The 26906-nt window shown below is 34.2% G+C and overlaps 1 protein-coding gene across 1 annotated transcript; it reads left to right on the plus strand.

Moving 5' to 3' along the window:
- The first annotated feature begins 7650 nt into the window (after positions 1-7650).
- On the plus strand, positions 7651-26799 carry LOC105216314 (proton-associated sugar transporter A). The gene is made up of 7 exons (XM_054233314.1): positions 7651-8776; positions 24445-25260; positions 25330-25532; positions 25597-25944; positions 26016-26146; positions 26216-26390; positions 26459-26799. Exons 2-7 carry the CDS (start codon positions 24498-24500, stop codon positions 26678-26680), a joined length of 1842 nt encoding a protein of 613 aa, XP_054089289.1. The 5' UTR covers positions 7651-8776; positions 24445-24497; the 3' UTR covers positions 26681-26799.
- Positions 26800-26906: the final 107 nt, after the last annotated feature.

Consider the following 26906-nt stretch of genomic DNA (forward strand, 5'->3'; position numbering starts at 1 on the left):
TACATTTATTGTCTTCACTATAACAAATTCCATATAATTTTATTAAATCAATTTATTGTCGTCAGTAAATTTAAAAAAATTGGTTTAGTGCAATCAGACACTACGTAATTTAGTAGTTTGCATTTTTATTGCTCCATAACTGTTAATTTTCAAATACTAGTAATCTAGTGTCTGTGAATTCAAGTTTTACTACAATTTAAAAGATAAGACACCTACCTTAAATCTTAAAAATATGAGCGCCTCAACGAGACCAAGCAATTGTTTAATCTTTATATAAATATTTGGGTAATTACATGTTTGTAAATATTCACACTGACATATATGTATATGTCTCTGCAAACAATTACAAGTGTTTAAACTTCTAGTACTTACCTTTATCGACAAGTGGCGTTGTTAAGTGATAAGTGGTGATACGTTTACATTACTTCTCCACCGTCGTCACAGGGACTGCAAACTAGATTCGCTCTTAATAGAAACTTAAATATGAAAATAAATAGATTTAGCAAATTGGCGGATTACTTATTGGATTGCTTGGAATGTGAGTCCATATATTTATATTACCTTTCTATTACACTGTTCATTACCACATGCATACATATCTGAAGAATTCATTTAAATTTGTTTCAAATGTTTTCAATAAGTTTGTTTGAAGAGATGTTCCAACTCCCAATAATATGTCATTTGAGAAAATTCCCATCTGGAATTCTTCCATACAATATAAATCATATGTCTCCTAATAAATGATGTTTCTAACAAACAGTAAACATATGCCACACATGTGTAAATACAAGTGATCTTCCACTGAAAATGGAGAGAATAGAGTTAGAACAAAAATTCTCTTTAAACCAATTTTGACGAGTTCACTCGTTAATGGTCAAAGAAGATAAACAATTTTGGCACATTAATGTCGCAAGAGATTTATAGAGCGCCAATTCGATATGTATGCATTGTATATTACAAGAAAGAGTGAAGTTCGAGAGCACCCTAACAGCAGGTAGCAGGGAGGTAGAGTTCCCATGCGCCCTAAAAATGATCTTCTCAATATACGAAATCACTTGCCCGTATATCATGGAAACCGCAGAAACTGCTACGTACAGAATTGATATGTTCGGGCAGTAATACAGTAATCCACAGTAAATTTGTAACACTTTAGAGGCACTAAAGTGGTGGAGGCACTTAAATGAATCCCGGTTAAGTTCGAGAGGTACTTACCAAAGTGATGGAACACTAGACCTTTTTTATTGATCAATTTTGGGCTCTTCTGTTTGAGTGCATCACTCAATTTTTCAAACTAAACACAATACAAATACACTTCAAAATTAATGGTGCTATTGTTGTGCTCAAAATAAACGATTCCTTTGAAATTTCACCAAACAGATAATATAACCATTTTTTGGTGACTATCGGCCTTCGAAGAGTTTTGAACTGGTTCATACTTTTTAGACCACGATCACTTGCGCTTTACGTTCTTATAAACAACCCACTTTTCGTTGCCAGTAATAATGCGCTTCAAATTTAAATCACTTCTTTAACGTTTGATAAGCAAATCACAGTTATTAATGCGATGAAACAAATTTTGTTCGGTAAGAACATGGGGAACCCATATGTGATGCTTCGAAATCAATATTAGAGGTCGCGTTAGATAAATTTAATCTTTTATCAATCTCTCGCTTTGTTATTCGACGATTTGCATCGACCACCGACTTTATTTTATCCTCATCGACTTTAAGCGTTCTTCCATCAAAATGTCGAAATTGCCGGATCGAAATTTTGCAAACCAATTTTGGTATTGACATTTGGTCAACACACCTTCTTCATATCCATCACATGATTTTCCCGATGCTTGTACTGCATCTTTACCCTTTTGATAGTAAAACAGTAAAAAAATGTTTCGCAATGCTGCGAAAACGCTTTTTTCGATCTTCCGCTCGGGCACCAAAAAAAAACTATTCCAAATAATTTAAAAAAATTTTTAACAAACAAGTAAGGAAGAGTTAAGTTCAGGTGTAACCGAAGATTTTATACCCACTTATTTAATTATGTAATTTTATTAAGACACAATTTGGCCTATGTATATATTCGCCGTAAAGTCCACTAGAAAGCGAATATTATAATATATGATATATGGGCGGTTGCGTGGTTATAATCCGATTTCGTCCATTTTAAGACTGTATAAGGTAGTGCGTAAAGGAAACAACTCTAGAGAGTTTTGGTAGTTTACGACATATGTACTTTCCCTAAAATATTACATCCAAATATGCCCCTTTCGAGTGTGATCCTCTGTACCAAATTTCAACAATTTTCATGGCTTTATTTATAGCTTAGTTATAGCACTTTATAGGTTTTCGGTTAACTTTAATTTGTGAACAATGGTCCTATATCGCCCATCTGCAATACCAACCCTTTAAATGCCGTGCAATTAAGATATCTCAACTTTTAATCAAGTTCGGACAGATATCCGGACTTCAACTCTGCTCGTCATCCTAATCATTGCGGTATATATAACGGCATATCTAACTCGTTTAGTTAAAGTTGACATAAACAATGTTTATGTGAACAACACTATTATACTCTGTGCAACATGTTGCAAGTGTATACAAATGTTTGCTTTATAACTTTAATTGTACTCTGGATTTTATTTGTTCATTCATTCTTTTAGATCTCATTGCCACTTGCAATTAACCTCACGAGATAAGCAGAAAACAAACTTAAATGTTTTTTAAGAAAACGATCATATCATACAAATAATTATCTTGATAATTATTGCATGTCATATATTCTATCATCATCAGTCTGTGGACACATCACCCAATATATTTTGTTGTGTAGTGCTTATCAATGGAAAGATAAACAATAAATTTGCTCAAAAAAGAGTTAAAAAAAAAAATAGAAGAGATAACATTCTTTAGACCTAAATGAAACAATCCACCTACATATAGTTAGACCCATCTCAATTTTTTCAAAACATGTTTCATATACTACTACGGTGATCCCAAAAGTATCTAGCTTGAACGAGAAGAACGAAAATCAAATCAAAAATTGATCAAATCAAAATCACTAGTCAACGAGAATATAGATAGTAGATAGTAGAGAATATAAATAGTAAATTTTTCTTGCAATAGGTATCATGAAGGCGATAAGTCTAACTACTTTTTGGACTGCCCTCTCAAACATACATATATTTACAATTAGCCATATAGATATATACATCTTGAATTGCTCCACAATTGCTTTTAGACATAATTTAACAACGGCACAAAAAACTGAACTCACTTTCATGTGGAGTATACAAAAACAAAATATAAACCCATCATAATACTAAGAAAGTGTTTAAACTGTGCAAAATCAGGCAGGGGAATAAGAACTATGTATGTTTAAAGAGAGAGACAGGTAAATAAGAACTGTGTATGTTTAAAAAGAGAGGCAGGGGAATAAGATCTATGTATGTTTAAAGAGGTTTTCATCTGTGGGTTAATAAAACTATAAACTCTGTTGCCATGCAAACTATCTTACAGATGACTTTGTTAAATAGTGATACTATCTTTATAGTTTTAGCGCTTTGCCAAGGTAAACGTTTAACAAGTATCTCATCTTGAAAATAAAGTTTCTACTGATCTGCCATGAGCAAGAAATGTTTGAATAGCTTTGACGCATTGGCACTGGAATCAGAACTTGTCCAGTCGCTGTATTCGTCCTGCTTTTGATGTGCATCACTTCTATATGATTTAAGTGATGTTCGTAATGGACCCGTGAGTAGGATGTGGATCTACATGGACCTAAACATTTTGTATTTACTTGCCGTTTGCATATGAAATTACGAAATTTGAATGTTTATCACATAGAAATTTCCACTTGATTGCGCTTTATTTTACATCACGATTCAAAACCTATGTAATGATTCGTCAATTAAAGTACCTTATCACGTTATGCATACAAACAAATTAAATTATAAACTTAAAGTTATGTCTATGTTTGTGTGTGCTTTAAGAATTTATGGAGCGTGTCACAGTTCAGCGATTGTTATCGTATCTTCGTTCAATTCATAACTCAGCATATGCCCCTCAGGAGGTATACACTTATATACAGGTATTTTTAAATGTTTTAAGAATAAATTAAATAACAAGTTGATGAAAATTTACTACTATGATTATTGCAACTAAACGAGTTGTTGAATATTAAAATTCTACAATATTTTTAAGTAATTTCTAGGTCTTTTACGTACATACATACGTTCGTGTGATTTCTGATCATTACTTAATAATTATAAGTGTCTATCGCGACAATAATGATGTAAGTGCAATTAGTATAATGAGACATTTTGTCGATCAGAACTTGTATTCTGTTAAGAAAGAAATTAATATTGAACACTCAAATGCACTTATGGGACCGTACTGATTTATAATCATTGTGGAAACCAACAAGCAATCTCAAATTTGTCATCCATATATACACTGGCGATTGCTTTTCGAATGCAAGAAAGGATGAGAACGCCACACGTCTCAACTATTAAACTCAGTCTCCTCAAGTCCTCTGCGAATAAAACGGTCAAATGCCTCAAAAAGCCTTAAATCAAACATTGATTGACGTTCAGAGACAATTCTCTCTGTAGATGAAGAAGGTCTCTTGAAAATCTAGTGAAATCCGATACTCCGGTGGTTGTAGAATCTTATCGTATTTTAAATAATAAGGTGGAAGCTATAGATATTAAAAAATCTAATATTTTCTATAGTTGAGAACGAAGAAAATCGAAAATTACAGAACTAATCGGTAAATTCTCTCCAAATCTTGCAATATGTATCAGAAATTGCTTCCAAATAATATTTGTTAGGGACTAGCTCTACCTCTACATTTGTTTAATCAGCTATATGGATATTTATAGCTATTTCAATTGACCATCATAAGTTGTCAATGTTCATCACGTAACCCTAGCTGGAGTTTTGGCAACATATGAGTCTTGGAGTTGAGTAGCCGTGGTTTTATAGACGCATAGAGATATGTCTCGATTTGTTGTGAAAGAATGAGAAAATTAATCTGAAATATGAGAGAAATAGGCATCCAATAATCTAGGGTTGGAGGATTAAGGGGTTACATGGATATTGTCGCGTTCAAAATGGGCCATTTTCAATTTTTTTTTTTAAATATAAAAAATTATTTATTCAATTCAAACTTTTTTCTGTCTTATAGATACATATTTAAAGAAAAATTTCTGAAATTTTCAAACAAAAAAAAACTAAAACTCCTTCATTGCGACGTTGTTTCCGATGACCCCTCGGAAAAAAGGTGCTTCCGCGTTGTCAGCATAAATCCTGACAGGAACATCTAAAATGAAAAAACAAAATTAAGTGTTTTAGGTAAGACCATAATCTCGTACTTGACCGATGGAAAGACATAAAAGTGAAAATTGGAATTTTGACAGACATTTTTCCAAAAAAAATAAAAATTTTGGTCAAATTTGCTTGACATTTTTTTTTAAATAGTTGTAATTGAAAAAAAAAAAATCCTTCGTTCTAGCACGAGTAAATTGTATCTTGAACACCTGTTCAAAATTTCATCATTATCGGTTGAGAAGTTTTCGAGAAAATTTGACAACCGGCTTTGAAAACACGGTTCCGAGAAAAACGCGTTTAAAGTTTTAAGTAACAATAGTACTTGACTTGGTGCGCACACCTTCCAAAGGCTGTATCTCCGAGACTATTATTCGGATCGAAAATTTAGGACAATATTCTTGTGGTGTTGTAGAAAATAATAAGCTAAAAAACAAAAAAATCGATTTTTTGAATCCACGAAACCCATGTAACCCCTTAAGGGGTCATATTTTACAATTTGGTTTGAAAAATTTTAACTAAAATTTTAAAAACACACATAAAAAAGTGGTGTATCAAACAAACAACTGTCATAAAAAATAGTAGACTAGCACAACCAACTATAGTTCGAGAGAGAGAGAGAGAGAGAGAGATAGTGTTAATCACATACTCTCTTGTATTCAACGCTCAAATTTGTTGCTGCTTTATATGTGGAGCTTTCTTACAAAGGAAAAAAAGCTGAAACGAAGACACTGTAATTAAAATGGTTTAGTAAACAAATATTTGTTAATTACTAGTATTTATAGTTGGGAAAAATCGGGAATTTTTGAAAATCGCTTTGATTTAATTCGTGTAAAATCGTATTTATATGGAGTGTTAATGACTGAGTGGAAATTTTTGTCACAAATACAACTTTGACTGTGAGTTGGCACACACATGTTGTGTACATGCAGCAAATGTTTAAGAGTCGACCTACTGGGACGCTTATCTGCAATTCAAAATATAGTTATGTACCCTCATATATGTATATGTGTGTGTAAATATATACATATATGTATATATATGACACAGAGACTACTATAGTTTACTTTAGCTTTCTGAAAACATAAGATATCAACGATTTGAAATGCTTTTTGAAATAGTTCTCTTCATATGCAGTACAGTAGAACTCTAATATGTGGCCGCTTGTTATAAGAAATCGGATTTAAACGAAATTGATTTTTATTGTTAATTTATTGGAATGAAGTTCATATGAGTTCGAATATGAAATATTAGACTTATATTTATTTTGTTTCAGAAATAATAATAATATTATTTTTTTCTTTATAGTTGAGGAAGATATGATTCAAAAGAAACTTAGTTAGTGTTAATATTTAAATAAAAAAAATATGGAGTTGTGCCATAAGCGGTATTTATTTTATTTGATTGGGATTCCGGTAATGGTATACCTGCTTATTACAGATACTAAAAATTATTAAATTTTTTAATTCAATTTAACCGAGGATTACTGTAATAGACATTCTTGTAAATATGATTTATACTACTATGTACTTATATTGCCTTGCGCTATTTAGTCTATATCATTGTTTCTTTATCTAAATTTTCCATTACAAAAGAAACTCACTAAAATACACTAACAGCATTTAATTAGGTTACAAGGGAATTGTTTCAGATTTCTGATTATCTAAGAAAAATTATAAAATGATACATCGATATATATACTCGTATAAGGCGAGATATTCCTGCTTGAGAGCATACGATTAAACTATACAAATTAGAGGAGTTTGGACATGATACCGACAAATCCAAGATCTACAAGTGTTGGGCCGACTCTGATGATTTTAATCAGAATCTGCTTTATGGCAAAGTTTGATGTTACAAGGGATCAAGAAAGATATGTAAGTAGCTGCATAAAACTGAAATGAGAAGTCTTCACATGAGGCTTGCCAGTTTGCCAACTACCAACTATAATACCTTGTTTTTATGAGACTATGGTTAATAAACACCTTTCCCACACAATGAAAATAATGATTACAACAAATCGCTTTAAATTTAAAAATATATGATTTGTGGATATTCATTAGCAACGGTTAACTTGTGATAATATTTCAATTGTGGTAAGAAGATTATCTCGAATTTCAATTTGTATCTATTAGTACGTGCTATCAGCCAACTAAATTCGCCGCTATAAACTCGTGAGCGAATCTATACAATTTTATTTAGCTGTACGCTCAAAGCCACAACGCCTATCTAGGCGACTATCTGCCAAGCGCCGAGCACGAAAACATTTCGAATGGGAGAAGTGGCGAAATGGCACGTCGAGCGGGCTGCAGAAAGCTGAAAAAGCATAAATCGGCCCGCGCGATGAGCGAGTAGGCAGTCGTAAAGAGTTTTTGCAGCCGTTCAGTAGTCAACGCAGCATAAAAGATCGAAAAGCCGACGACGGACGTTTTGTGGATCGTTGAACCAAACAAGAAGAACGCCAAACGCTAGTCAGCTGGTCCAGCCAAACCAACTTGATACACGGACATACATACATATATATATATATATGTGTGTATACATATACTAAATCTGTGTAGTGCCTTCGGAGTATATAGTATATAAAATCATATATAAATCTATACAAATAAATGCCGACTGATTTGTGTTGATATCCGCGCGAACGCATAATTGACGTCGAGACGCCGTAAAAGTGTCTATTTTTGTAAAAAATAAAAATTGTTGCAAATGAAAAATCACTAAGGTCGCAGCAAACTTTAATGAAATAAGCAAAAAAAATTTGCGTTGTGTGGAAAATACTGGTGGAAAATTTATAAATTTTTGTTTCAAGTGGCATATTCATGCCTTGCCTACGTGAGCAGACAAATTATGCAAATTTGCGAAAAGACAGCCACCCGAAATAGTAAAAAGAAATAGTTGATCTCATATAAGTGTGATTAAAGAAATAATAATAATAATAATAATTGCGTAATTTACGGGTGCGTATTTGTTTTTTTTTTTCAAAATATTTCAGTATTTGACTCAAATAAAGGTTTGTGAGTGTAAAGTGATTTTGTCTGCGCCCCTTGTATGGTCAGAGTTATGAAAGTGCCACCACGCTATCGAAACAAAAGAAACCCGAAATATACATTCGACGCATTCAAAAGTTCTCATACAAAGTACGAGATCGTCGCACTGGCGAAGGATCGTAATCTCAAGTCGAAATTAAAGAAATTACAAATCTATTTTATGTTTAATAATCTATGTAAACGGAAACCAATAGATTTCGTGGAACAATTGACAATATTATTGGCGCTCAAAACACAAAAGACTACCTTGGCCATTAGTGAACGTAGTTTCGTGAGTGTTGTTAAATCGATCAAATTAAGTGTTGGTTTAAGAACTTAAAGTCGAACAAGACAAGTGAAAATTGGTGTATATATACGACATATTTATATTTACTGCTGTAACTGCTGTATTCCCTTACCAAGGTGAGTAAAATTAGAAGCAAAAACTTTTTTAATTCATTGTTTGAGTTTTGTACATAATGATTAAAAATGTTAGGGATTATAGAAATTAAAAACAAGGTTCCTAATATTTTCACATTAACTTAGCGAATTGAAAATGTTTTTCATTTTATGTAAATTTTTTCAGTCTAGTTAAAACACTCTTGAAATGCCATTTAAACACAGCGCACTAGAGTTTAACTACTTTTATACCTGTTGTTCTTTCACTGCTGGCAGTATCTATCGAACTCAGTGTGGTTTTTTATTTCATAATAATTTGTTTATAAAAATTATAAAAATTTTATATTTTTTAGTTTTGATTAAAATTTAAAGTGTGTGTTTGGAAATGGCAGAGTGTTAATTTAAGTCTTGTCTTTGAGTTCAACTTTTACAATTTTCAAATAAAATTTCGAAACATTTAAAGAAGGTAATTTTTCAGAAGTTAATAATTCAATATTTTAATTAAATTTTCAGTATTTCAAAAAAAAAAAAAATTATCACGCGATTTCTATGAAATTTTTCATACGTTATTTAGGAGCATACCTAATATACCATATATAACGACATAAATATGTTATTAAATAACAAATTATCAAAACAATAGTATCTACAACACTTGGTGGTGTTGGGATTGATTTTATCAGAAATTATGGATTTTATGAGAAGGTTTTCATAACAGAATTATTCTCTCATGGTTTCCCTTACCCAAAGAGGGTCGAAAATTTTGAAAAGTACATAGTGATGACTCTTAAGGGGTTACGTGGGTTCAAAAAATCAATTTTCAAGAATATCTCAAGAATATTATCCTAAATTTTCAAGTCGATCCGAATAATGGTTTCGGAGATACAGCCTTTGGAAGGTGTACGCTCCAAGTCAGGTATTATTGTTACTCCAAACTTTAAACGCGTTTTTCTCGGAACCGTGTTTTCAAAGTCGGTTGTCAAATGTTCTCGAAAACTACTCAACCGATCTTGATGAAATTTTGCACAGGTATTCGAGATACAATTTACTCGTGCTTGAACGAAGGCTTTTATTTTTTTTTTCAATTACAACTATTTAAAACAAAAACAAAATGTCATTTGACCGAAATTTTTATTTTTTTTTGGAAAAATGTCTGCCAAAATTCCAATTTTCACTTTTTTGTCTTTCCTTCGGTGCGAGATTATGGTCTTACCTAAAGCACTTGTTTTGGTTTTTTCATTTTTGATGATCCTGTCAGCTGTTATGATGACAATGCGGACGCACCTTTTTTCCGAAGGGTTACCGGAAATAACTTCACAATGGAGGAGTTTTAATATTTTTTTTTTGAAAATTTCAGAAATTATTCTTTAAATATGTATCTATAAGACAGAAAAAAGTTTGAAATAAATAAATATTTTTTTACATAGAAAAAAATATATTGAAAATAAGCCTTTTTAACGGGCAAAACCCATGTAACCCCTAAAGAGAAACACGACGACGCCCGATACCCGGCTTTACATTCTCTTAACCATACTAACTTCACATAAGAAAACCCAAACCTCAATAAACATTTGAAGTAAAATTAAACAAAACAAGTAAGGAAGGGCTAAGTTCGGGTGTAACCGAACACTTTATACTCTCGCAATTTATTTATTTAACTTTATTTATATTATATAATACACAATTTGACCCACATATTCGTCATATATATTGTATAAAATCCATTGAAAGTTGGAAACCATAATATTATTTCTGCATCGATATCTTCACTAGTACTTACTTTATATATTGCAAAGTAAACGATTCAGATTGTCTTCAAAGTTCTGGTATATAGGAAGTAGGCGTGGTTGTGAAGCGATTTGGCCTATTTTCACAACATATTATAAGGAGGTAAGGAAACTATTACAAACCAAGTTTCATTGAAATCGGTCGAGTAGTTTCTGAGATATGGTTTTTGACCCATAAGTGGGCGACGCCCATTTGACCCATTTTTCATTTTGTTACATCTGCCATTTCTTATGTGAAATTTAGTGTTTCTGACGTTTTTTGTTAGTGAGTTAACCCTCTTTTAGTAATTTTCAACCTAACTTTTGAATGGGAGGTGGGCGTGGTTATAATCCGATTTGTTTCATTATTAGGAAGTGGCTAAAAAAAACGACTGCAGAAAGTTTGGTTTATATAGCTCTATTGGTTTGCGAGATATGTACAAAAAACTTAGTAGGGGGCGGGGCCACGCCTACTTCCCCAAAAATATTACATCCAAATATGCCCCTTCATAGTGCGATCCTTCATACCGAATTTTATTTTTATAGCTTTATTTATGGCTTAGTTATGGCACTTTATGTGTTTTCGGTTTTCGCCATTTTGTGGGCGTGGCAGTGGTCCGATTTTGGCTCGAAAGCTATGGTGCCAAGAAATAAGTGTGCCAAGTCTCATCAAGATATCTTAATTTTTACTCAAGTTACAGCTTGCACAGACGGACGGACGGACAGACAGACATTCGGATTTGAACTCCACTCTTCACCCTGATCACTTTGGTATATATAACCCTATATCTAACTCGTTTAGTTTTGGGTGTTACAAACAACCGTTATGTGGACAAAACTATAATACTCTCTTTAGCAACATTTGTTGCGAGAGTATAAATATAACTCTTTCGAAATATTTAACTGAACTACTAATTTACGTCATTTCGTTATCTTATAATTGGTACCGCCTAATTACCGAATGTAATAATTTATTCTAGCTATTTTTATGATTCTGAAGAGACGCAATGCTTTGTGAAGTGTGGCATATATAACATAAAACTATCGTCAAATTCGGCTAAATCCAATAGTTTTTTTTTATTGGAATTTCTGTTTTTATATTAGTCATTTATCATACTTAACAGATAAGGTATATATGATTGAGAATCGAAACATGTTGAACAGAGTCCAATAGTTTGTTCTAATCGAGTTAGATATGGATTTATATACGTACTTATTTATATCAAATTGATTATTTTATTATTGTTGAATTATTGTATGACGAGAAGAGTTGAAATCCGGTTGTCTGTCTGTTCAACCATTCGTACAAGCGTTAACTTAAGTAAAAATTGAGTTATCTTAATGAAACTTTGTACAATTGAGCCTTGGCACCATGAGGAGATTTGTATTATTTGGGTAAATCGAACCATTGGCTCAGCAAAAAAATGTCTTTAAGTGGAAAATTAAAAAAATTCAGTACATATCAACACTATAAGGTGGGGCATCCATGGATGGCGTGGTGGTTCCTGGGGGTGGGGTCTAAAATCATATTTCAAGAAGTACTTGAAACTTCAAAACTACGCCTTCTCTCATGTAACACAATATTGCATTGTATTTGGTTCGTAAACTTAACTATATATAAATCAAGCACCAGTGAAAATAACATCGTTTGTATAAAATTTCCAAAATCGGACCATAACAGTTCAAGACCCCAGATACCGAACCTGTTGACCTCAGTGCCTCATTTTTCATCAAAAAAATCGGTAAATATCTCAAATATTGTTATGGTTTCCGAATTTCCTTTTTCTTCAAATAATAATATGTTTCTGTGCTAAAAATGGGTAAAATTGGGTAATTACTTCCTCTAGCTCGTATATACCTAATATTAGGATTTTAAAACTTCCGGTTTATGGACTTTATATCGTATATATCGTTTAATATCTTCTAATATCTCACTAAATTATATGAACCTATAATCCTGGATTTAGTGTAACTTGGTGGGTGAAATCGGTTCAGAATTACCTCAGCCTCTAACGTCTATAACTCGAAGTTCTTCATAACTTGAACTCACGAAATGGAAAGAGAAGTCAAATTTCATATAAATTACCTTCCAAAACTCCAAGTCTCTCTAACTCGAATTTTTTTGTGGATTATAGTGATACGAGTTAGAGAAGTTGAACTGTCTTTATTTTGAACCATGCAAATTGCGAATGTATTAAACGTTCTGTTAACCCGTTGTTATGTTGTATGAAAATAGACTGATATCGGCTTGCCCGTTTCTACGCTCTTCGTCGCCCCCTCTCCTATAATCTAAGAATTGCCGCAACAGGAGTCGACATGTGTGAAACAGCTCTTTATGATTTTTGAAAAGCCATTCAGTGCGTTTGCTCACTTTTCATGGAAAGTAACTTTGAAACGTGAATTTCCGCTTACGAAGTGTTGCTTGCTCTGCAAATATTTACTAATTTTTCGCCTATCAACACGTAAACGCGCACGATTTTCCTTAAAATGTGTTCAAACTTGTTTGCGGTCGGGTGGGTATTTCTGCATATATACATACATATATATGTAGTATATAATAATGTTGCACAAGGTTTGAACATCAAATCGCGAAATTTGTTATTGAAATAAAAAGTGTCTCGCTGAAGATTATTGGCACACCAAAATCCGCTAAAAATTTGGAGAAATTTTTACGATAAATATTTTCTGAAATTTTGTAATTTTTTTGAAACTTTTATATTATGTCAGAAGGTTTAAACACTAAATCAGAAACCAAATATATTTTTAGTACAATTGTGATTTTCAATTAGTTGGTTGGTTAGCAATCTTACTAAAAATTAACCGTTTTTTGTTGAAAAAATATGCCATGTGCCATGTCTAATCGCGCTTTAAGAGTGAATATTGAGGTGAATATTGTTCATAATAAGGTATTGAGGGGACAGGAATCTGAAATTGAGAGTGAAACTGAACTCATTGAAGAAGGCCACAATGTGTGTTAGGCACAACAAGCCAGATCAGATTGCATCGCAACGAATCATTTGGAGTACAATGAGTACTGGCAATTTGGAATTTTTATTTCCCACAACTACAAAAAATACAACAATTATTGCTGAAATACTTTTCATTCTTAAATGAAAACCAATAATTAAATTTGCTTATATGTCTATCGTGTCTATATTAATAATTTGTATTCAAAACATGCCTATATAGATATAGACATACATATGTATGTATAAATATCTCAATATTATGCCTTAAATTTATACCTAAAATAACCTGCAAAAAAATTTTCCTTTACAATCGTAATTATTGCAAATAAGTCTTTAACAGGAAATTTTTTGGTTTCAATGACGCCTATATACATAAAAATGTAAATTAAAAAAAAAATAAAAAATATCTGTCGAAGAAATTGTTAAGAGATGGCATATAACAAGTAAGGAAAGGCTAAGTTCGGGTGCAACCGAACATTTTATACTCTCGCAATTTATTTAGAGATCTACCTATATTTTCGGTGAAAAATTACCCTTAGGCACTGAGTTCTTCATGTTTGATATCAGGGACCTTGAAAAGTCATGGTTCGATTTTGACAATTTTTCCACAAGTGATGTCACAGCTCAAATACAGTATTTGTGTAAAGTTTTATTTTGCTATTCTTATCGGTTCCTTATGTATACATTATAAAGGGAACGAATCAGAAGGATTCAAAATTGAGTTATATGGGAAGTAGGCGTAGTTGTGAACCAGGGTGTCATCAGGGTGTCAAGAAAATATTATATACCGAATTTCATTGAAATCTGTCGAGTAGTTCTTGAGATATGGTTTTTGACCCATAAGTGGGCGACGCCACGCCCATTTTCCATTTTGTAAAAAAATCTCAGTGCAGCTTCCATCTGCTATTTCTTATGTAAAATTTGGTGTTTCTGACGTTTCTCTTTAGTGAGTTAACGCATTTTTAGTCATTTTCAATCTAACCTTTGTATGGGAGGTGGGCGTGGTTATTATCCGATTTCTTTCATTTTTGGAATGTATAAGGAAACGGCTAAAAGAAACGACTGCAGAAAGTTTGGTTTATATAGCTTTATAGGTTTGCAAGATATATACAAAAAAACCTATTTGGGGGCGGGGACACGCTCACTTTTCCAAAAAAATTACATTCAAATGTGCCCTACCCTAATGCGGTGCTATGTTCCAAATTTTATAACTTTTTCATAACTTTATTAATGGCTTAGTTATGGCACTTTGTGTGTTTTCGGTTTTCGCCATTTTGTGGGCGTGGCAGTGGTCCGATTACGCCCATTTTCGAACTTAACCTTCTTATGGTGCCAAGGAACACGTGTTCCAAGTTTCATTAATATATCTGAATTTTTACTCAAGTTACAGCTTGCACGGACGGACGGACAGACAGACATCCGGATTTGAACTTTTCTCGTCACCCCCTGATCACTTTGGTATATATAACCCTATATCTAACTCGTTTAGTTTTAGGACTTACAACCAACCGTTATGTGGACAAAACTATAATACTCTCGTAGCAACTTTGTTGCGAGAGTATAAAAATGCCAAATATCAAACGAAAATAAAAGTCTAGTAGAAACGGTATAATATTTCAATATTCTCGTGGATACTTGGAAGCAGATGTTCTACATATGTTTCGAGCATTTATATGCGCATATTTAAACTATTTCACGCATATACTTAACCTTTTTAAGTTATTATCATTTTTGTAAACTCATTTCGCAAGAATTGTAAATATTATAGAACAATATTGTATTTTTGACAACTGCTTCTTTGACTATTTACGTAATACTTCCGATTTCTTTCACGGTTCCATGCTTTGTCGATCAATGATCCCTCGATCAATCGATGATTCACAGTTGTGAAAACAAATATACCTTTATCCCAGTGAACAAATGTTTAGAAATTGAAGTTATATAGTAGAAAGTGGCTCTCATTACATTAAATAGTTATCCAATAGTTTAGATAGCATTATTGAAGTTTGTTACTAATATGTACATATATTGAGCCTCTTGATTTCCTTCATTTAAAAATCAAATATTTTCAAAAATATCATGATTTTCATTTTCAAGTTTTTTGTCATTGAGTATGCTCTTGTTTGTTGAGCCTTATCGCAAATTTTATTGCTAAACGAATTGTATCAAAACTTTGATTTGATCTGTAAATGATGAAATTAATGTAAATGTATAAAATGGCAGTAGCCAAATCGCTGCACATTGAGAAGTTCATAAATAAAATAAACTTTAATGTTGCTAATTTAATTTATGCGAATATGTTGTTGATATTGAAATTGCCAAAATATATGCGGCTGTTTAATAGCGTATTCAAGGATTTTCTACACAGATGCTGCATAGCAATTAAGTAGCATTAAACACTTACTGACGATGCGGCACTACTGAGGCAACGAGATAACCTGTTGTTTTACACTAATGCCAATCACTGATAAACACAACATTGCATGTATTGCATATTGATCTATTAATTATGAAAAGGTATTCGAATATAATTCAATGGAAACCGGTTCGTCTTATCAGTGAGTGCTGAAAGCAAAAGCTACTGTCGGCAGAATAAAAATACATTTTTGTACGTATTTAAGCACAATTACTTCAAGAATAAATGAATAGAGGAACCTTAGAACTCCGAGAACTACGTGAAGATCGTGGTTGCAACTGGAAACCACTTGTACTTAATTACAACTAACTATTTGAGAGTTTTTTGGTAAACAAAATTGTAAATTTCTTTAGTTCCACATAAGCGTATAAAGAAATTCGTAAATACTGCGGCAATAAAGGGTAATCACCGATAACGAAAATGGGGCAAGATTTATCATATCGGTAGCAATAATTAGATTACCTCCTAATCTTTCAACTTTTTTTCCCAAAACTAATCACAAATAATATATTTTTTAGTTTTCGCACTTTTTTTTCGGAGATGTCTGTAGTTTCGAGTGCAATGCGTTGAGGTCGTAAAGATATTTTAAAAGCTATTCTCAGTAGCAGTAGTTAGGAAAACAGTTATATCGTTAATATCTTCGGTTTAGCTACAATAAGTGTGAACAATATTTAAAAAAATTATTGCTTTAGGTTGAATTTAAATTTTTAAGTATACCAGAATTTTGTTTCAAAAATATGTCTGTAGCTAAAATGTTGTTACTTAAACGTTGTGGTCTTTTATTCGTTATTATCTAATTTTTCATACTCTTCCTGTGTATATATAGCATTTTAATATACATGTGTATGTCTGTGTATATTTTCAACAAATAATTGCATAATTTGGCAAAGTCATTGAAATCAATATTTGACTTAATAAATGTGTTAATGAGTTAAACAAATTTCTCCGAAAAAATGGGAATATATGTATGTATATGTATGTATAGCTGTGAGCAAGCGAATGTACTGAGATATTTGGTAACAATTTGAAAGCTAGACCATACATACCATGTGAAAAGTGAAGTTAGACGGTTACGGCTAAGTCAGTTTTGTCTGTTCTTTCCCTTTTATAACATATCTTCATCCGCAAATAAGAAAAATATGTCTGTCTGATTGGTGCTCCTATTTGTTCTCATTTCACTGTAGGTGATGTCGGTATGCCTAGGTTAGCAAGCTCATCAGCTTATCAATTTCTTGCGATTCCGCTGTGGCCAGACATCCAAACTAGTCTGTTTGGGAAGAAACTCACCGCACCTCTCCTCCAGCGACTCCTACCCACCAACCGACGCTTCACGATTTCGCAGAAAGTTTTCCCTGGGGGGTAACCCTATTTACATCCCGGGACACCCGTGCGGATTCCATTTCGCCACGACCGTTCTATCGCATAGAAGACTGATAAGAAGATGTTTAAGGTTGGATTCAATTTTGAATCTATTCAGAGATCTGAGACTACCGTTTCCGGCATTACATTGTTGAAAGCCACCTTAATATCGAAAAAGGTTTCCGTTGCAATCCTATGATTAGAAAAATATTGACCTTACTGAGGACGAAGAGTTCCCTTAACCGCTTACGATTTACTTTGGCCCAGAAGGATCTATCGACGGAACAGGTGCTAGTGACTATCCAAAGATTGCTCAGTTCAGCTGAGACCATTCATTCAGAAGCAAATCGCAAGAGGATATTGGGGTTACTATTTGTTCCCATTCCACTGTAGATGAGACCGACATGCCTAGCCTAGCAAGCTCATCAGCGCTGTAATTTCCTGCGATTTCCTCACAGAGTTGAGAGAACCCATTCTTGGGGGGTAGCCCTATTTACATCCCGGCACACGTGCGGGCCCCTTTCCGCCACGACTGTTTTGTCGCCAAGAGGACTAGAGATAACGATACTTAAGGTTGGATTCAACTCCGAATCTATTCAGGGATCTGACTACCGCTTCCGGCAATACGTTGTTGAAAGCCCCCTTAATATCGAAAAAGGTTCCCGTTGCATATTCTTTGTGTCTGATAGCCTTCTCCAACCATGTGACAACCATATGCAAATCTGACCACTGACCTACCTTTACAGTAAGCGTGTTGCGCCTTAGAGAGACGATTTCCAGGTATCGTTCCCCTTATGTACCGATCGATTAGTTTCTTCAGCGTAAAATAGGAAAAATGGTAGGACCTGAAATCTTTGGCGGCGACATGTGAGCTCTTGCCGAGCTTAGGTAGGAACGTCATTCTCATCTGCCTCCAAACCTCCGGAATGTGTCCAAGTCTAAAGGTTTTTTCTAATACATATGTATATGTTACCGGATAGTGCTAAATGAATACAAGTACCGGCTTTTGTGTCCACATTAAATAGTAATCGGTAAAATAGTATTGCTCCACATATCTTTAAACACGTATGTACATATGTAGGTATATACTAGTATGTACTTAAAGTTCATGATAAATTCAAATGTGCCCGTGGATTCTCTGCTCGTGAAAGCTAAATATGGCTTCACTCACACACGTACAAATATTTGCATTAATATTGATGAAAGCCAGACAATGGCTCATCACTTCATTTCAATTTAAACAGTAAGCTGATCTCTATTCATCAAGCAACGCCCATAACGACACTTCTTGTGCGCCTTTGGGTGTTGTGAATGAAAAGAAGCCAACTATACGAATGTGTACATATGTACATAAATAAATATAAATTATGCATTCCGCTTCTGTCAGTTGTGTAAAATTAATAAAACATTTTTTTCCATTTCAAACATCTATTTGTCTGTCATCAATAGGACAAGCAAACTATTTTATTAAACCTAATGAAACTCAAGACGTAGGTATGTATGTAGTGATATATATATGTATGTGAATATTTAAATATATATATATATATATATATATATATATAATTTCACTACTTTGCACTTTCTTGCGAATTCTGTGTTCATGAGTGCCTTTGCAACATTTTTTATTCGCTGCTCAATGATAAGCCAGAAATGTTTACATTTATATTTTTGTATGTCTTTCCGTATCTGAGTTGTGCGAATTGTTTGTCAATATTTTTGTTAAATTATATTTATAAAGTGGTTTATTTGAATATAATTGCATGCGAAGCATTTAAAGATATTTGAAGGCGTTTTAATTTATTGAATTTCGGATTAAGATTATTAAGCACTCCAACATACGTACAGACACTGTTGTATTTTACATGGAATTGTATATATGTACATGTGTAATCACATATGAACAGAGATAAGAGTGTTTTTGCTTACATTCAATATATGCTTATACATTTTTATGTACTATATGCATTCATGTATAGTATGTATGTATATTTAGGTCAAAACAGTCTGTGCATTTGCATTGATTTTGTATTTGTAATATTAATTGGGTGCATGAGGGTTTAAGGTGATAATTTTTTTTTTTCAAATTTGTATATATTCTCGCTTTTGACACATGGTTACATTCGTATTTATGCTAGGTAATCTCTTTTGAATGCCGCTAAATTTCTTTCTAGCTTCCGTTCTCTTGGTGTCTGTTAAAGTACCTAAAGCCGGTTCCAGGTAATACGAAGAATAGCAAGTAAGGTTTGGTAATATCCTATAAAATAGTTTTGGCGCCAATTGGTTATACCAAGTGAAGCCAGGTCCTTCCAACGGAGTGGAGGTCTCCCTCTTCCTCGGCTTCCATCAGCGGGTACTGCATCGAACACTTCCAGAGCTGGAGCACTTTGGTCCATTCTAACAACATGACCTAACCAGCCTAGCCGTTGTTTTTTTATTCGATGAACTTACAGTCCACTATCAGTTAAATCATAGTGACCAAATAGAGCTACCAGAGACTTCTGTTTCTTAAAAGCGAATTGACAAGACTAACTGAAACTCTTGTGCGCGAGTGCTAATTCCGCTCTTTCATATAAAAAGCGATAATGAGTTTCCACATGTGTTGATTTCCAAGCTAATTCTATCGATACACTGAAGTTTCAGCAGTCGCGTGCTGGGTTCAGAGTATGTATATGTAAATATGTAGATACAATCAGTAAAACCCAAAATAAAGATTTAAAATCTAAATTTTAGTTGTATCATATGCAGCTTTCCAGTATGGATTTATTTTTTTCTAACTTCTTCAGAAGAGAAACCTTATTAGGTATTGGGTTTTTAGGTAAAAAAAAACGTCGTTTCGTTCGATCATCAGTTTCCATCTAGACGGCAACTTCATAATACCCCCTCGGAGAAGCCCCCCTCCTTATTTGTGAAGCACTCGGACAACCACTTTTCACAAGCCTCTTTTGTGTACAACTTTACACCACCAAAGGCGTTCGCCATGGACAGGAACAGTTGGTAATCACTTGGCACTATGTCCGGGCTATATGGAGAATGCGATAAATCCTCCTATCCGAGCTCCCGTAGCTTCTGACGAGTCATCAACGAAGTGTGTGGACTGGCGTTGTCCTGGTGGAACACTACACCCTTCCTGTTGGCCAATTCTGGACACTTCTGGTCGATCGCCTGCTTCAAGCGGTCCAGTTGTTCGCAGTAGATGGACGTATGGGAGCAACTGATAGTGGATTATTCCCTTCCAATTCCATCAAATACACAGCAAAATCTTCCTGGCCGTCAATCTCGGCATGACCACTGTTTGGGACGATTAACTGGCCTTCGAACACGACCGTTTTCGCTTGATATTGTCGTATGTGATCCATTTTTCATTGCCATTCACCATCCGCTTCAAAAAATGGGTCGAGTTCGCTCCGTTTCCGTGCATATCGCAGGCGTTGATTCGGTCCAGAAGGTTTTTTTGAGTCAAATTATGCGGCACCCAAACATCAAGCTTTTTTGTGTTTCCAACCTTCTGCAGATGGTTTAAAATGGTTTGGTGACTAACTCCTATCTCCTGGTTGATATCACGAGATGCCACATGCCGGTATAACTCGATGTTAAGTGATAGAAACACCATTACTCTCACGGAACGTTTCTCTAGCGGATTTGCCTTTAAGGAAGGAAAACTTTATAATAGCAATGTTGAACGCAATATCCAGCTTATCATGCATAGCGTCGTTTTGTAGGTTATGTCAAAACCTATCAAAGATGTAGCGCTTTATACATAGCCGCGAAATTCATAAGACAAAAAGGCGGATGGGAGATATTTGCCAACCTAATATATATATATATGTAAGTATGTATATGTAAAGAAGTGAATATAATACTTTGCCATCAATCAACAGTTCTAATTAATAACCGATCAAGTTCTGTTGGTCAGCATGTCATCGAACTTGAACCAAATAGCAACAAGTTTCAATAGGAATCAACAACTATGAATATTTGTATGTATGTTACATGTATATATATGTCTATGCTGTTACATTGTCTATATTATGCTGAATGCCGCTGATTGATTTGCTATGGCGCGAGAAGTGTGCAAACAAATTGTGAATAACTTTAACTGTATGCTGCCGCATGTCGTGATAGAGATCAAACCACAAACATTGTACTATGTGTACCATATATATTCACAATCATTCGTAAAAAATACCCAATAGACAATTAAATGTGCTTTAAACTACTTACTAATACTAGTATGGAACGTAAGTTCAACTACCAGAACAACAAAATAAAAAATTACAAAATTTCAATTTTTGTTCCAGTATAAAACATAATTTAAGTTTAGGCCTATAGTAAATATTTATATGTGAATTTTACTATTTTTACCAGTAAATCCTATACATTGGAGTTTAACTGAAAGAAATGTTTATTTTTATAGTCAGTAGCATTGCCCTTATATTTTAAAACTAAATTAAGCCGCTTAATCTTCGAATTACTAATGACTGTGGAATAGTAAATATTGGCAAATTCTTGCTTTATGGCTAATTTAAGGGGACGTGTTGTCTCAAACTGCTTTCCGTTTTGGAAAACAGGAGCAGAGAGGTTCCACCAGAGATCTTCAATAGGATTTAGGTTCGAACTCAATGCTGCACATTGTAATACCGTAATTTTCCGGTCGTTAAAGATGTTCTTCGTGTGGATTGAAGCGTTATCCTTTCGATATGTCCAGTTATATACCATAAATATTGCCAGCAAATTTTATTAACTTGCTGTCCAAACGATCTACCTTGATATTAGCGTTCATTTGAGTGAATATAAAACATGTAGATAGCTTTCCATAGCAGCAATATGCAGCCCATGAAATCAAGGTACCGCTTCCAAAACATCGCTTATAGTAGGACCGTCGTTCCTGGTGCGAATCTCTCCAATATTTCTTGCAATGACCTGGGCCGACCAAATTTAATTTTTTTTCGTCACTAAAGACTGTATTCTATCACTCATCGGCACAGAATTGGTATTTATTGGCAATCCTCAAATGTGCTTTATTGTGTCTTTCTTTAGCGTTGGTTTAGGTGCCATGAAGGTGTGTTTCAGAAACAGATTTTTATGTATAATTGAAAAAATTATATTTATTGTGATTTTCTGTCTTAACTAGGTCCATATTTGATCGCTGCTTATCAAGTCCGCAACTACTAGCCGTCGAATCATCCTTTCGCACCGCTCATCAATGTTGTTTTTCGTCCGCTGCGACGCACTGTACCATAATTAGTGGGGTTTTTAAGCATTTTGGAACCGCTTCCATGCATTCCTATAATTATTACTTGTTCCTCGGCTGATAAACTAGTACCACGAAGAATTTTAGATTTAAACTTAAATAAATGTAATGAAATTTTTAATAATTCATTAAGTTAATACACCTACAATAATTTTGCAAACAAATTTTAACGAAAAAGTATTTTGCTGCGACACTATTAGCAAGAAAGATCAGCTAAATTGATTTTGCACATATAAATATTTACTATGCAATACCCAAATACATTCTTAATGTAACAGTACAACGAACAAGAAAATTATGAACGAATTTTCGTTGCATAGTAATGGCAATATATCACCATTTTTTTCTACATTTACCGTAATACAAAAGGTAACATCGAACAAGAAATTTAAACAATAACGAAAATGTACATATAAATATTTGTATGAGGTATAACAATACAAAAGTTTGACCTTGAGCATAGTTATAAGCGGTCATTTCAGTAGTGTTGTAAGTATTTTTATCGTAGAATTTTTATTGTTTTAGTTTCGACGACTAAGTGTTATTTATGGGTCTGGATAGATTAAAAATTGTAAATTTTAATCTATATTAATAAAAATAGTGGTTTATATATAGTCGTAAATATCTAACAAATAGTGTACCATATGTATGAAATTTCTTGTCTAACAAGGACTAAGCTTTGATCGCTGCGATTGGAACAACAAAATATCTATGTATGTATGTACAATATGTATGTCATATTAATGTGCACATTGTGTAGTATTTGTAGACCACTGTATGAACAGTTATAAATGTATTTTGTATGCTATTAATTGCTTCAAAATTAGTATTAAATAAGTCATGCGTCTAATCGGTTGTGGTGAAAGAATTTTTTTGCATACTAAAAATTGTGTATATGGAGCCATAATCTTCAACGTGTAATTAGAGGTTTATTGCTAAATTATTAAATTTTTAATAAAATAAATATTTATCAAAGAAAAAGTCACATTCAATTCTTGTGGGCGAATGTTAGTAAATGGCATTAAGCTGTCAGATGAGGAACGTGCTCTTACTATATGTACATATGTATGTCCATATGTGTTACTAATGCCCTGCAAGCGCCATTCGCACTCGACACAATTCTTTTATAAGACCTTATACTAGTGTTATGTGAACTAATTCAAATCGCGCTGTAAACTCGTCTATCTACAGTATATAATATTTTTAATTCATCCGTAATCTCATAGTGCTGACAGTTCATAAACCAAATTCCTATACATATGTCAAGTGTATATTAGGGTGGTACGTAAAACATTAATTACAAACATTTTTTCTATTTCAGCAAGGCAGAAATATTGATTTTATTTTTAGTGTCTACGTAAACACTTTGACGTAGTCTTTACGAACTCAAATCAGGCTCAAATCTTAAATGTGATTTCTTCAACTAAGCCTTTGTAAAATTGTTTTTTTTTTCTATGTTTGTAGCTCACCCTACCATACATATGTACCTACATATAAGTATTCTTATTATGTGCCTTAAGCATGTGGTATAAATATTAGCTCACTTATGTACATTTAAGCGGGTCACCGCATTCAAAGAGTGCGCCTAGCATACTATATACAATTTGCGTATAAAATGCTCATAGATTAAATTATGAATTAAAATCGTAGAGAATCAATTACACCGCATATGTTTGTACTGTTAGCTCGCTCGCTTCGCCTCATTTCAAACAAAGGGTGCACTTGTTTGTGTTGATAATTAAGAGACGTGCGTGAGCCAAGCTAAAGTTTGACCTAAACAGGGCGCTTTCAATTAATAAAGAGAATGAAACATATTGCCGCAGTGCGGTTTGCGAACTTGTATCAAATTCAATCTTGACCAGAGACGTACTTTAGAACTAAAGTATAAAATTAACAATTTTTTATTAATTTTTGTTTTTCTTTTTCAGGTCGCTGGCTCATCAGAAAATCAACTCGCAAACAGGCCAAATAAACTACAAAAATGGTGGGCGTAGCTACAGGCTCTAGCGAGCACAGCATGTCGTCGACGAAGAATCCCATGATCAAGTATATGTTGAAGTCACGCGAGAATCATGCACTTAATCAGAAACACGACTACTCCCATGTCTTTCGTCGCAAGACACGTTTCGAAATGTTTCGACTCGCCGTCATAGCAATGGCCATTGAGTTCGCTTATGCCGCCGAAACGTCGTTCGTATCGCCGATTCTGTTGCAGATAGGCATTGATCACAAACTAATGACCATGGCTTGGGGTGTTTCTCCGATAATCGGTTTCTTTATTTCACCGCTATTGGGTTCGATAAGTGATCGTTGTACGCTTAATTGGGGAAGACGTCGGCCGATTATTACTTTTCTCTCCGTGGGTATATTACTCGGTTTGATACTGGTACCGTACGGAAAGGACCTTGGCATATTATTCGGTGATATCGGCTATAATATGACAAGTGTAAATTCAAGTGCCATGAATGATGCAGTTGCGGCTGCCTTGCAATCAACTGAAGTGGACAATGCAGAGGGACCAATACCGTCCAATTTCAAATTTGCCGCAATATTGACCATTATAGGTATGGTAATGTTGGATTTGAATGCAGATACGTGTCAGACACCAGCTCGTACGTACATGCTGGACGTTTGTATACCCGAGGATCAAGCTCGTGGCCTCACCACCTTTTCACTGCTGGCGGGATTCGGTGGTACCATTGGCTATGCTATCGGCGGTATCGACTGGGAGAAGACGCAATTTGGTTTGTATATTTAAATTTTCATATACGACTTCTAAGTGTGCTAACTACGCTCGTATTTACTGGTTATAGGTGTTGCACTGGGTGGTAATATTAAAACAGTTTTCGGTATGGTAACCATTATATTCATCATTTGTTACTTTGTGACCATTACGACGTTCCGTGAGATCCCGCTAAAGTTAATCGAGCGTGACGAAATGTTGAGACCACTTTCGGCGGCAGCTATTAAGAAGGAACTCAGTAAAAAGAACAATGCTGTCTACTACATTAAAGAGGTAACTTTTCGCTGTTATATTATAATTTAGGTCTTTGCGCTAATCTAGATCTTGTTTAATTTAGACTGATGCGCTGGAGCTAGAAACTGCTACAGAAGAGAAAAATTATGACACAATAGCGCCAATGGAAAGCTATCAAAACGGTTATTCACCATCTATGGATGGTTCAGATAAAGCAAACGAACCATCACAATCGAATAACGCACACAACAATAGCACCATGGCTGTTGAACTCGATGACTGCGTGGATACAGCAATCACTTTGGCTAAGTACTTGAAGAGTATTTTTGTCATGCCGAAGTCAATGCGAATACTCGCTTTAACGAACCTGCTCTGCTGGATGGGACATGTCACGTATTGCTTGTACTTTACGGACTTTGTGGGCGAAGCAGTATTCAATGGTGATCCAACAGTGAGTTCCCACATACCGGATTTGTTATTTGCACGTACTTAACTAAAGATTTTCTTTACTTATTCATTTAGGCTCTGCCCGGTACTGAAGCAGCGCAGTTATATGAGGCTGGCGTGCGGTTTGGCTGCTGGGGCATGTCGGTGTATGCTCTATCCTGCTCCATTTACTCAATTACAGTAACAAAGCTAAGGAAGTTATTCGGGTAAGTCACATACATATACATACAACTGGAATAAATAATGTCATGTCATACGATTTCTTGCCATTTCAGTACCAAGGTTGTCTATATCACAGGCATTCTGTATTACGGTATCGGCATGTTGGTATTGGCCATTTGGCCAACCAAGTGGGGTGTAATCGTCTTCAGCACCTCGGCCGGCATTCTATACGGCACAATTTTCACAATACCATACATTTTGGTGGCCAATTATCATGCCAAAGATTGTGTAAGTACCTTCAAACAATGGCTTACAAATTCAGAAAGCTTTCATAGGTAATTTCTTGACTCTTCTAGTTCCGCATGCATAATGGTGAATCGGTACCGCTTAAGCAAGCGCGCGGCTTAGGCACAGACGTGGCCATCATTAGCAGTATGGTATTCATAGCGCAACTGGTAATCTCACTGTCGATAGGTCCACTGATTTCATGGATGCAAACAACATGTGCTATTTTATATGCGTCCACGTTTTTAGCAGTATTGGCAGCAATATCAGCCATGTTTGTCTTATATGTTTAAGATTTAAATGTATCATTGTATAGATTAGATACCAAAAATTACTCCTGTCCCGTGAAATTATTTAGGTTAAAATAATACATACTTATAAATTTATGCGAATTAAATAACTTTGAAACATTTTTGGAGTTTTAATTTGTTTGTGACGGTATTTATGTATTTGAAAAACTACTAGAGCCATCTTAATCCAACTCGGGAATAATCAGTCTGCGATAACTCTTAAAATAGT

The sequence above is a fragment of the Zeugodacus cucurbitae genome, chromosome 6, assembly GCF_028554725.1.
Source record: "Zeugodacus cucurbitae isolate PBARC_wt_2022May chromosome 6, idZeuCucr1.2, whole genome shotgun sequence".
Taxonomy (NCBI): Eukaryota; Metazoa; Arthropoda; class Insecta; order Diptera; family Tephritidae; genus Zeugodacus; species Zeugodacus cucurbitae.